This window comes from Pectinophora gossypiella, unplaced genomic scaffold, assembly GCF_024362695.1.
Source record: "Pectinophora gossypiella unplaced genomic scaffold, ilPecGoss1.1 Pgos_44, whole genome shotgun sequence".
NCBI classification, from domain to species: domain Eukaryota; kingdom Metazoa; phylum Arthropoda; class Insecta; order Lepidoptera; family Gelechiidae; genus Pectinophora; species Pectinophora gossypiella.
Window position 1 is genome coordinate 490784 of NW_026063254.1, and position 12797 is coordinate 503580.

At 39.7% G+C, this 12797-nt stretch overlaps 1 protein-coding gene across 1 annotated transcript; it reads right to left on the bottom strand.

Annotated features, from left to right (window-relative positions):
* Positions 1 to 617: 617 nt before the first annotated feature.
* On the bottom strand, positions 618 to 4300 carry LOC126381308 (uncharacterized protein K02A2.6-like). Its single transcript, XM_050030807.1, has 4 exons — positions 4199 to 4300; positions 1595 to 2949; positions 856 to 1423; positions 618 to 692 (listed from the first exon to the last, which is right to left on the bottom strand). The coding sequence occupies exons 2-4, from the start codon at positions 2935 to 2937 to the stop codon at positions 618 to 620; spliced, it is 1986 nt and encodes a 661-aa protein (XP_049886764.1). The 5' UTR covers positions 2938 to 2949; positions 4199 to 4300.
* Positions 4301 to 12797: the final 8497 nt, after the last annotated feature.

Here is a 12797-nt window from a genome sequence, read left to right on the forward strand (position 1 = left end):
ATCGTCACTCCATATGTTGTGATACAACCCTTCTTTTACATTTAGGATTTCTTGATCGTCCATTGAGCTATCTATTATTTCCTTAAGGGAAACTGCTCGAGGTCGGGCAAAGTCCACAATTTGGCAGATATGGTCATCTTTCAATTGTACTAAAGATTTTTCTGCACTTTTACCGAGTCTAGACAATGAGTCTGCGATATTGGTCTTACCCGATTGATAAACTACTTTGTAGCTGTACGATTGAAGGCGCATAACCCATCTCTCTATCCTAGCACATGGTTTGGACTTGGTACCGAATATAATCTCTAATGGTTTGTGGTCTGTTATAAGTTCGAATCTTTTCCCATAGAGGAAAATGTGGAAATGCTCTACTGCCCATACAAGGGCTAATGCCTCTTTCTCAGTCTGACAGTAGCGGCGTTCACAATCAGTCAGAGTTTTGTGACCATATGCAATAATCCTGGGTTTGTCTTCAGAATCAATCTGAACTAGTACTCCACCCAGGCCCACCGGGCTTGCGTCTGCTATGACCGTAGTACGATCGTTTACATCGTAGTAACCTAAGCTAGGTATATTTGTCATAATATCCTTCAATGAATCGAAGCATCGCTGTTGTTCTAGTCCCCAATGATCTGTAATATCTGTTCGCTCTCCATTTTTATTTCGAAGTAGTGTTTTAAGAGGTTCTGTTGCTGTCGCATAATTGGGGATCCATTTGCTGACGAAATTAATCAAGCCTAAGAAGCTTCGTAATTCTCCGGTAGTTTTAGGTGCTCTAAATTCTTTTATTGTGGAAATGTACTTTTCCAATGGCCTTACGCCTTCCGCTGACAGCTCATGTCCCAAGAAACTCACTTTGCTCATCCCGAAAGAACATTTGTCTTCTTTTACTAATACATTATAGTCTTTCAGAACTGACATCACTTTCTTTACTCGCGCATCATGTTCCTGCATGTCCTTCCCGTATATCAAGATGTCATCGATATAATTTACCACGCCTTCACAACCTAAAAGCATGTGCTCTAATGTTTTCTGAAAGATTTCCGGTGCACACGATATGCCAAACATAAGTCTTTTATACCTAAATAGGCCTTTATTGGTTATGAAGGTGGTTATATGTCTTGAAGCCGGATGTATCTCAATTTGGTGAAATGCGTCTTTTATGTCCAATTTTGTAAATACTTTTGCATTTTTCATTTTCGGTAGTAACTTATCCATTGTCGGCAATGGGTGATTTTCTCGTATAATAGCTTCATTAGCTCGACGCATGTCTACACAAAGACGTATTTCTCCATTTTCCTTCAACACCGGCACCACAGGGGATACCCACTTGGAAGAGCCTACGACTGGTTCTATAATATCCCTTTGTTTAAGCTCTTCAATTTTCTCTCCAATTTTAGCTTCTAAAGGTATCGGGGTCCTTCTAAAAATGTAAAAAATTAGAAGTAAGTAACGAGTAATAACACGACTTAATAATCACATCAACATCTTTAATTAGAATATTATGTATACCAAAGTATCAACAATATTTATTAGGATTTATACATCATATTATCATTCATAAATATATATTTTATGAAAATGAAATCAATACCTGTAAGGCTGTGACACGGGTGGAATGGAATCATCAATCGGTAATTGAATTAATATATTTTTGAATTTGGGAAATTTCTCAGTATTAATTTGGTTAACTTCTGCATTCAATCCTATTTTTAGCACTCCTAATGACATTGCAGTTGTTTTTCCTAGGAGGTTTCTTGTGCCATTAGTAACGACATAGAAAGTTGCGGTCTCGGATCTCATACCTATTTGTATCCGAGCTTCAAATGATCCTTTTATTTTAAGTGGTGTAGTACTGCCATAGGCCGTGAATGTTACATTAGGATTTGGTTGTTGATTAAACAAACTAACTTTGTTCTTCTTCATTATTTCCCACGTTGCCTCCGTAATTAGATTTCTCTTGCAGCCTGAGTCAATCAACATCTTAGTGTCTACTCCTCCAATGGTGCAATCAATTTCGACATCGTCATCAATATGGAAAACGTATTCGGTTTCTGCCTCTTTTTGAGTCAACTCGTTTGAAGAGCCACTCACTTGATTTATTTCACTTTTCTCTTTGTCGAATCGACCTTTCTTTCTTTCCTGGCTATATTTTTCTTCTGTTTTCCTCTTCTGGGGTAGTTTAGTCCTGCAGAATTGTCTGAAATGTCCCTTGAGACCACACTTCAGGCATGTTTTTTCTCTTGCCGGGCATTTTGCGTCAAATGTCGCATGTCTGGGATTACCACATCTACCGCATCCTTGCTGTATATTATTTGGTTTATAAAAACTCTTTTTATCTTTACTATCAACTTTATTGACTTCCTGATTCCCATTTGATCTTGTAGAGTTTTTAAATTCTTCTAGCTGTTTATTGACAATTTCTAGTGTGTTTGCTTCCGTGATTACTCGGTCCAGTGTAATTTCATCTCCAATCTGTAGTATCTTTTTCCTCAGTTCAGGTAGGTAACATTTTTCCGTTATTTGGTCGATAATGTTCTCGTCTCGATCAGCGAACTGACATTTGTCAGCTTGTTTTCTCAGTCTCACTAGGAACTTTTCAAACTTTTCTTCAGGTTCCTGTTTGAGCAGCCTGAATGAATGTCGCTCATAGATTTTGCTCTGTTTTGGTGCAAAGTATGAATCAAGTTTAGATATTGCGATTTCAAAAACGTCGACGCCGTCGCTTGGCTCAATATTAGCGCCGGGAATGTTATAAAACACTTCTTGCAAATCTAAACCAGCGAAATGTAGAAGAGAAGCCCTTTTCTTTATGTCTTTATCAACGTTAGACGCTTCCAAATATATGAGTAATGCTCTTTTCCAGCGTTCCCATCGTACACCCACCGAAGTGGATTCTCCGTTACAATCGAACTTTTCCAATGACAGGAATGACATCTTTGGGGCAACCTGAAATGATCAATTTAATGATTCAGATAAATATTATCCGCTATTTTACTCATCAATTTAATGATCGGATTATCCGCTTTAATTCCTGCTTTTTTTTTTCCTTACAAATTTTAGGACAGTTCAGAATAATCAATTGAATGATTCAGATAAATAGGTGTTATCTGCTATTAACATCAATTTAATGATCGGATTATTTATATCCGCAAACTTTGAGACAACCAAGCATAATCAATCGAATGATTCAGTTAAATAGGTATTATCTGCTATTAACATCAATTTAATGATCGGATTATTATTATTTTTATCCCGCTGTTTTTTTTTTTTTTTTTTTAGTAAATATTAAAATATTTCTTTTTTTTTTTTATGTAAACAAATAATGTTCTTACTTAATGTTTCATATATTTGTCATATTAAATTTTATTAATTTAAAATTTGTCTATTCAACAATATAACTGCCCACATGATATTAATTTAATGATCAGATTTTAATCTGCTCTGTGTATATACATGATGGCCTTATCATGCTTCATTTATATCAATTTAATGATCAGTTCATTTGTAACTGCTTCAGGTAAATAAATACATAAACGGTACTTATGTCATCACATAGGTAACCGAGTCTTGCATCGGTGTATTGAAACAGATTAATTTTAATCTGCGCTTTCAGTATGTATTCAGTTTAAATATACCTAGGTGCCTACATAAATGTTTCCTAATTAATATATACAGGTTAATTTACAATTAACTAAAATACCTTAGAAATTATTAAGCAAGTATTGTTAGTGTTCAAGATAATCCCTTAATCCTTATAATAATAATGTTGTAAGCAAGTAATATTGAGCCAAATGATTATTATCGTAATACGATATATATATACCACAATCGTTTAATACAACTGTATTGGTACGAGTGAATACCTATCGTTCAAGTCTATTAGATGATATTAATAATACTTGTAACTTGCGGATAAAGTAATCTGTTTACTCCATTGTATTATTGCATTAATCTGTTAGGTATCGGTAACTATAGTCACTTAAGTCCATCTGTTTCGAGAACGTGGACATACGTTACAATAAAATTCCGTTATTTTCCTCGCTGATCAAAAGGAATAACGCTAAGTAAAACAATATAATACGAGGTCCGGCGCAGTTGCGTCATCGAACGTAAACACGGCGCGGCGGTCCGCAGTTCATACGAGATAACTATTTCTATCCTTATTTTCCTTTTGAAATAATTATTGTGTACTCACTTTCGTCCTCGTCGCCACATGTACTATCCTGCTTGTGGGGTTATTTTACGGCTCACCAACACCACAACACGCATACAATCACAGTACACCGCTCCGCTCGACCGCCGGTATGCGACTGACGCGTGACGTCAGAGTATGAGACAACCCACATTATACAGCCAATACACTACAGTCATTTTAAAATATTTTTGTACACAACGTGACGCTGACCCCTGTAAGTGTCTTGGACATAAGGGACCGATAAATATTCCTAGGTAATTTCTGCCACTCAATGGAATACATAGGTACTTTATAACTACTGTAAACAGATATTTTTTATTTTTTTTAAATATACCTACTTACTCTCTTTTAATCACATGCTATACCGTTCCTTTTATATAATCCATAATATTCAAATTAAAAGTACGCAGACGAAGTCGCGGGTACCAGCTAGTCCATACTAATATTATAAATGCGAAAGTAACTCTGTCTGTCTGTCTGTCTGTCTGTCTGTCTGTCTGTTACTCTTTCACGCCTAAACGGCTCAACGGATTTTGATGAAATTTGGTATGGTGATAGATGATAACCTAGAAATGGTCATAGGCTATAAATAATCACGCCATCGTTCTTAGGGGGTAGGCAGTTGGCAGATAACTAAATTGATTTAGTGATTTGTAGTCGTTTTTGTTGGGACTTTTGCTCTTTCACGTCTAAACGGCTGAACGGATTTTAATGAAATTTATTAAGGTAATAGTTGGTTATCTACAAACGGTTGTACGATCAAATTGATCACGTCATCGTACTTAGGGGGTAGGAAGTAGGCAGAAAACTGAATTGAGTTAGTGATTTTTTTATGGTTTTTGCTGGGAGTTTTGTCTATCATGCCTAAACGGCTCAACGGATTTTGATGAAATTTAGTTAGCTGATAGATAGTAATCTAGAAAAGGATATGGCCTATTAATATGTATGCTATCGTACTTAAGGCGTAGGCAGTAGACAGAAAACTAGGTTAGTGATTTTTAATTGTTTGTTTTAAAAGTTTCCCTCATTCACGCCTTAACGTCTGAACGGAATTTCATAAGACTTGGTTAATTTAAAGATAGGATCTTAGACACGGACACAGGCTACTTTTTATGGCGGGAAAATACCTCATTCCCGCGGAAATCTAGATTTCGTGATCGTGTCAAGAAGCGCATGACGCCATAGCTACTGGAATGATTTCGATGTTTTTTTTTAAACTGAGTGACTTCAAGTTAGTATTTGATCACTTTTCTAACTTAGAGGGTAGGTAGGCGCCATAATTTAGGGAATTTATGATAAAATTTTGATGCAACTGTCTTTATTAAACAGTTATATCTCATTCCTACAGGAACCTACACATAGCTATAGCTAGCTATCTATTAACATTAAAACTCTTTCTAGAATCACATTACGCCAATTAATTGATCTGATTTGTATAAGTTTTTTTATTCAACTGACTGTTACATTACATACAGATAAAATCTAATTACTTACACCACATAATTAATATAGTACTACATGACTAGCTACGCTTTAAACTTGAGGAGGTAATTCGATAGACATTTATACGAACTTTAAGCCCAGTAATCAATCATAGTAATAAGGTAATACTCATTTTAGACAAAGAAACGGATAGGTAATCAGTTCGTCAACGAAATTATAACACCTACACTTAGTTTGTTTACTATTTAACGAGGGAAAATAATCCTTACTAATATTATAAATGCGAAAGTAACTCTGTCTGTCTGTCTGTCTGTTACGCTTTCCCGCTTAAACCTCTCAACCGATTTTGATTAAATTTGGCACAGACAATCTTTAGACCCTGAGAAAGAAAATAGGATACCTTTTATTGCGAAAAGAAGGGACGAAGAGATTGAAATAGGGGTTGAAAGTTTGTATGGGATATTTTAATTTTAAAATATAAATCCATGAAACTTTATATTTAAGCACTTGATAAAAAAAAAAATTAAACATTTGTTCTAGCGTTGCTGAAATTTCGACCAGTGAGGGGGTGAAATGAGGGTTGAAAGTTTGTATGGGAGTTCGTCATTTTTGGGGATAAAACCACGAAACTTTATATTTAGGAACTTGATAAGAAATAAAAAAACAATTTGTTAAAGCGTTTTTGAAAATTCGATCTTTGAGGGGATGAAATAGGTGTTGAAATTTTTTATGAGGTTCGTCATTTTTCAAGATAAAAATATTAAATTTTGTGTTTAGGCACTAAATAACAAACAAAAAATCGTTTGTTCAAGCATTTTGAAATTTTTACCAGTATGGGGGTGAAATACGGGTTGAATGTTTGTATGGGTATTCGTCATTTTTGAAGATAAAACCATGAAACTTGGTACGTAGGTCTCTTAGGATGTGCAGAGTTTTTCAACAAACGGATTTTCCGAAATTCGAACGGAATGGAACGGATTCGGAACGGGAACCCCTGTAAGTGTCTTGGACATAAGGGACCGATAAATATTCCTAGGTAATTTCTGCCACTCAATGGAATACATAGGTACTTTATAACGACTGTAAACAGATATTTTTTATTTTTTTTAAATATACCTACTTACTCTCTTTTAATCACATGCTATACCGTTCCTTTTATATAATCCTTAATATTCAAATTAAAAGTACGCAGACGAAGTCGCGGGTACCAGCTAGTAATATATAACCTACAAATCGATTACTGACTCGAGTAAAAATAAAATCGATATGATGCATTTTAATATTATTATGAATTTGATTATTTAAATTCGAGAACTGATTACAGTTCGAGACACTATATGTTCGCCTAATCTTGCTTCTATTCTTTCGTGGTCAGTTCAAGTCAAGTGGCACAGGACACTCGTAAACTTTTGAAAAAGAAGATGTTCGAGGGATGGAGAAGATTCTGTAATAATATTTGTCCAGATGTTAATGTTTCTGTTGTTTGGTAAAGCGTTAGGAGTTCAGAATGGGTGTTAACCTATCATCTAGAGGCTCTTTATCTTCAGAGCTAGCTAAGCAATTCCTAGATAATCTAGCTCCTTCTTCAGTTCCTGAGTTGCAAATTCAGTGCTTGCCGATTTCAATCCATACTAATATTATAAATGCGAAAGTAACTCTGTCTGTCTGTCTGTCTGTCTGTTACTCTTTCACGCCTAAACGGCTCAACGGATTTTGATGAAATTTGGTATGGTGATAGATGATAACCTAGAAATGGTCATAGGCTATAAATAATCACGCCATCGTTCTTAGGGGGTAGGCAGTTGGCAGATAACTAAATTGATTTAGTGATTTGTAGTCGTTTTTGTTGGGACTTTTGCTCTTTCACGTCTAAACGGCTGAACGGATTTTAATGAAATTTAGTAAGGTAATAGTTTTTTTTAATTAAATAAAAATAATAATTTAATAATTATAATTTAAATTCATAAATAACTATAAAAACTTAGTCTAATTACACATAGATAAAAAATGATAATTAAACGAATTTTAAATTAATCCAACATCAGTGAATTAACGTCTATGTGCACGTGCGTCATGTTCAAATAATCCACCTCGTGTCATTCCCGGCGCAAAGGTGCCCATCAAACTCGCCGCGTTTCCACGCTGGATAGCGATGGACAACCGTTGCACAAGGTACGAACCGGAGCGGGCGTCATAACCACGTTCTCTCAATCGCCGGCCCACCTCAGCCACAAATGCCTTCGCCTCCACACACCAGGAGCCCGCAGCTTCCACCGCGAACGGCACGAAAATATATTGCTGGGCGAGGGCTGAGTATTTTTCCCGCTTTTTCACCGCTGCGCATTCCGCTGCAGCCCCGGGTTTTCTAACCGTCCGACTCAGGTGACTAGCGGCAAAGGTGCTGACGCAAGTAGCGTCCCAGATCAAGCACCTACCGTTCTTCCAAGGCACCAAAGTCAGTCCGTCTGGCCTCTTTCCATCTGAGCGACTAAGCCCAGGAGGCTCGAGAACACACGGTATTTGGGCGGACACCAGGGCACGCCGGAGCAAATCGTTCAGGGCGTGGTGACGCGGGAACCTCCCCGAGCAGCGACAACAACTTAAGGCGTGATGTCCATCGGCCTCCACCATAGAGCCACAAACGCATAAATGACGTTCGCAAACGTTGCAGCCCAGGCGAAGAGCAACCGCCACCCGCACGGAGTCATTATCCAGGAGAGTCCCCATGTGCGGAGAAGGTATTGCATGCAGCCACGCACCTGCTTCCGGCTGTGACACCGCACGTAGCCTGGCCAAATCCACCCCTGAGGCATTTTCCACCAAACGCTGAAGAACAGCCGTCGCCTGAGTGTCGTCCCACCCCCGCTGAGAACACACAGCCTCGGGTACCGTGGAAGCAGGATTGAGACCCCGCCATACAGTCAACGCGCCGTCAGCGAAGGGTATACTCACTCTACCAGTAGCGGGTGACAATATAGATGACACCAGGTCTGAGACTCCATGTGCTGATGCCAAGAATGCAGGCACTCCTATATCCCCCATACACCTTATTCCCAGGCCGCCCAGCCGTATAGGCAGGGACGTCTGAGTCCACTGGGTACTGTCGAGCGAGACATTAAGAATGCCCTCCACAGAAAGCTTGGTAACCGCGTCGAAGGATGCCACTTCCGTTGGGAACAGCCAAGTCGGAGACGTCCGCACCAAATAGGTTACCCTCGGAACCGCAAAGCAAACCCGCAATAACAACAAGGCCACGTGTGCAGGGAGAGAACTGAGGCGCTCCTGGGCCCTCTCTAGTAATTCCTTTTTCTGGTGTATGGCCCCTGGGACTCCTGTAGGAAAAATGGGAGCCCCAAGTAGGCAAAAATTTGCTGAATTCAGTTCCCTCAAGCCCGGGATCAGAGAGCCAAACCGTTGAAACCTATTCTCCGCTGCCGGACCGCAAGCGAAAAATTCACATTTTGCGGAACCCACCTCCAGCCCCAGCTCCCTCAGCCGTGGTGTAAGGAAAAACATATCTCTTTCCACAACCTCAGGCTTCCCCCCGATAGTTCCGTCATCGAGGTACCAAACATTAAGTGGGGATTCGAGCTGAGATATTATTTTATGAATGGCCAGGCTAAAGATAAGGGGGCCAAGTGGGTCCCCCTGTTGGGCCCCAACCTGAGATTGGATAAGAGATTCTCCGTAAAAGAGACTCGAGGGTGAGCGGTACATCTGAAGGAGAAATCGGTACAGGCAGGGAATCTTATCTTTTGCTTCCGCTAACAAAACGTCTCTTTCTAGAGAATTAAAAGCATTGCGTATGTCCAGCTTCAATATTACGCAGTCAGCGTTAATCGGATCGACAACACAAGCGCGTGTGGCGTGGATCGCCGCTTCACACCCTAAAGGTGTTCCGAATCCGAGTTGGTGCGGCTGAAGATAAGTAGCAACTTCAGCTCTCACTGCCTGACACCCCAGTTTTGCCACCAAACGTCTGAAGATACTACCGATAGCAATCGGTCGTATTCCTCCATCCTTTTTGCTCAAAGCACACAGAGAAGCTCCATAAAGGTAAGGGCATACAGCAGGGTTTAGCTGACCATCTAAAAGAAAATTGCAGAGGTTGGTAAGTTGTTCTAATAGCTTGAGGCCCTCATCCCCTGCTGAAGATGATGTCAATTCCTTGAGATGAGCCGGACGAATGCCATCCAACCCAGCCGCTGAACTGCTATAAAACGAGCTGAGCGCCTGGGCTACGCCCTCAACCTTAACTTTCAAGGACGGTGTATCGCTGTCTAGTTCCGGTGGAAATGAAAGTGGCCGGGACGGGGAAGGATGTTTCGCTTGTAAAGAGGCTAACGTTTGGGGATCAGATCTTACAAAATTATCGTCCGACACAAGTAACCGCACTGCAGCTCTAAGGTCTCCCTCATATACCTTTGACTCGATAGTTTTAATCAATGAGGGTGTTTTGCCATTTACATTATTATCACTGGCAACAAAACAAAAACCATCGATATTTCGTTTGACCTTGGTTGTTAGAGACCCTGCTCCAGAGCATTCTGGTCTCCTCAATGCCGTGTAGGCAAACGAAAGAAGGCGGTACTGTTGGCAACACCAACACGCGCGCGCATGCGCGATACAAAGGACCAGAAGACAGGAGCGCCGCGCGCGCGGGACCGCCCACTTCTCGACCGACTCCGCCGCCGCCGCACGCGCGCTTGTTTATTGATTCGTCATATAATTATTTCGCTGTAATCTAAAGTAATTAAATACATTTTTATACTTGTATTTAGCGTCGTTTAATTTAACTTCAACACACAGTCTACTTAACATTTTGGTCCTTCGAGTTTCGCGTTAAATTCACCCGGCAACGGCGACGACGCCCTTCGTAACCGCCATTTTGAAGAGACGCGGGATTACGGCGCTAATCCAGACGAAAATCAAGACGAGACCATCTACACAGCGCAGCGAAGATCAAGCAAGCGGCAGTCGAGAAGTCCACTGGAATTCAGTTTCAACGCCCGCGACATCGCGAAACATCGTGACCAGCAAGCAGCGTTGAAACATCCAGTGCCGTCGTCAAAGTGAAGCATCACCGGCGACATCAGAAGAACAACCAGTCAGATTGTTCTAAGGGTTTGGTGCAGCAGTCGTGAGTCGTTCCAATTAATTACTCCCTGACACAAACTCATTTTCAGAAACTCAGTGTGTGTGTTCTTGTTTAGGTATCTCAATACCTACACAATATTTTTCAGACCTATTCAGACATTTTTCAGACCCATTCAGACATTTTTCAGACCCATTTCAGATATTTTTCAGACCCATTTCAGACATTTTGCAGACCTTTTTTCAGACTTATTCAGACCTCAGATTGCTAAATAAATTTCATACTTCATACATATAACCTATGTGCAACCCCATTAACACCTACTCAGCTTGGCTCTAATTTTTATTGAAATTAACCCGCACCCAACATTCCACAGCACTGTGTTCGCTTTTGCTGTGGTGCTACTGCACGGCCCTGCCACGTCACCAGCCTGTCCCGCGCAGACACCCGCGCACCCACGCCACGCGCCCACGCCACGCGCCTGCGCCCCTGCGCCACGCGTCCGCGCCCACGCCGCGCGCCAACAGCCCGCCATCTTGTTGCACTGCACTGCATTCGCCGCTCTCACCTTCATTTGCTAATTTAAGTATTGCATTTCTTTTTTTGGTTATTCTGCTCAGAACATTTTGCAACAACATTTTCATGCACAAAACCTTAACCTTTTTTTTAAAATTTTATTATAGACAAGTGAGTAATACAGGTATTTTCAATAATTTTACAGTAAAAAAGTCAACATGTCGAAACAAAGTGCTAGTGATTTAATAAGAAAACGTAGTATACTTAAAGGAAAAGTGACCATTTTCAAAAATTATATTGATCTCATTGCCTCCTGTCAGTCATTAACAGATGTACAGCTTTTTGAATTAAAAAATAGACTGTCAGTATTCAAACCAATATACAACACCTTTAACGAAACACAAACTTTAATAGAATCCCTTGTGGATATTTCAGAATGGAACGAAGACCTGCTAGACCCGGAACGTGAGAGGTTCGAGAATGTCTACCACCCTCTAGTAGCCCAAGCGACTGAATTAGTTTCCAGACATGACAAAGCGGTAACCAAATCTATGTCGGACACTGACAAATCAGGTGGGACCAAATCATTTATTAAATTGCCCACAATTGACTTACCACACTTCTCCGGAGACTTTCATGATTGGCTTGAGTATAGGGACACTTTTCAATCTCTTATTAACAAACACAGCACACTAGATAACATTCAGAAATATCATTACCTTCGTGCATCATTATCAGGCAGTGCCTCATTAGTCATCAAGTCATTGGAAATGACTGGTGAAAATTTTGAAGTGGCATGGGAACTTTTATGTGAGCGCTATGACAACAAACGTCAGCTTATAGGCAATCACATTCAGGCACTTTTTAGTATAGCTAACATTCGCCAAGAATCAGCAGAATTATTGAGAATGTTATTGGACACTATACAGAAAAACCTCAGAGCTTTAGCCACGCTTGGTGAACATACAGAGCATTGGGATACACTAATCATTTATTTAGCAGCAAGTAAATTAGATTCAACAACACTCAGACACTGGGAGGAACACAAAAATACACTAACAGATATGCCCAAACTTGATTTTTTTTATAAATTCTTAAAAAACCGCGCTGACTTATTGGAAACTTTACGGGACTCCAATATAAATAATAAAAACACTCCTCAATTAAATAAAAATGATACATTTGCCAAGCAGGGTAGTAGTAAAAATACTTACACAGTACAATTACCTACATGCTCCTTATGCAGACAAAAACATTTCTTATTTTCTTGTCAAACATTTAGAGACATGACAATTGAAGGCAGATTAAAAGAAGCAGAAAGGCAGAAAGTTTGTTACAATTGTTTACATCCAGGACATGATAGTAAACATTGCAAAGGAGGAGCATGCAAGTATTGTAATCAGAAACACAACACACTCTTACATTTAGAACGAACAAAAAACACACCAGTCACACTTACAAGCACACAAAACAAATCAGTGTTACTGTCAACTGTACAAATTAATGTCTATGATAGAGATGGTGTGCCTCACCTTGCATGAGCCT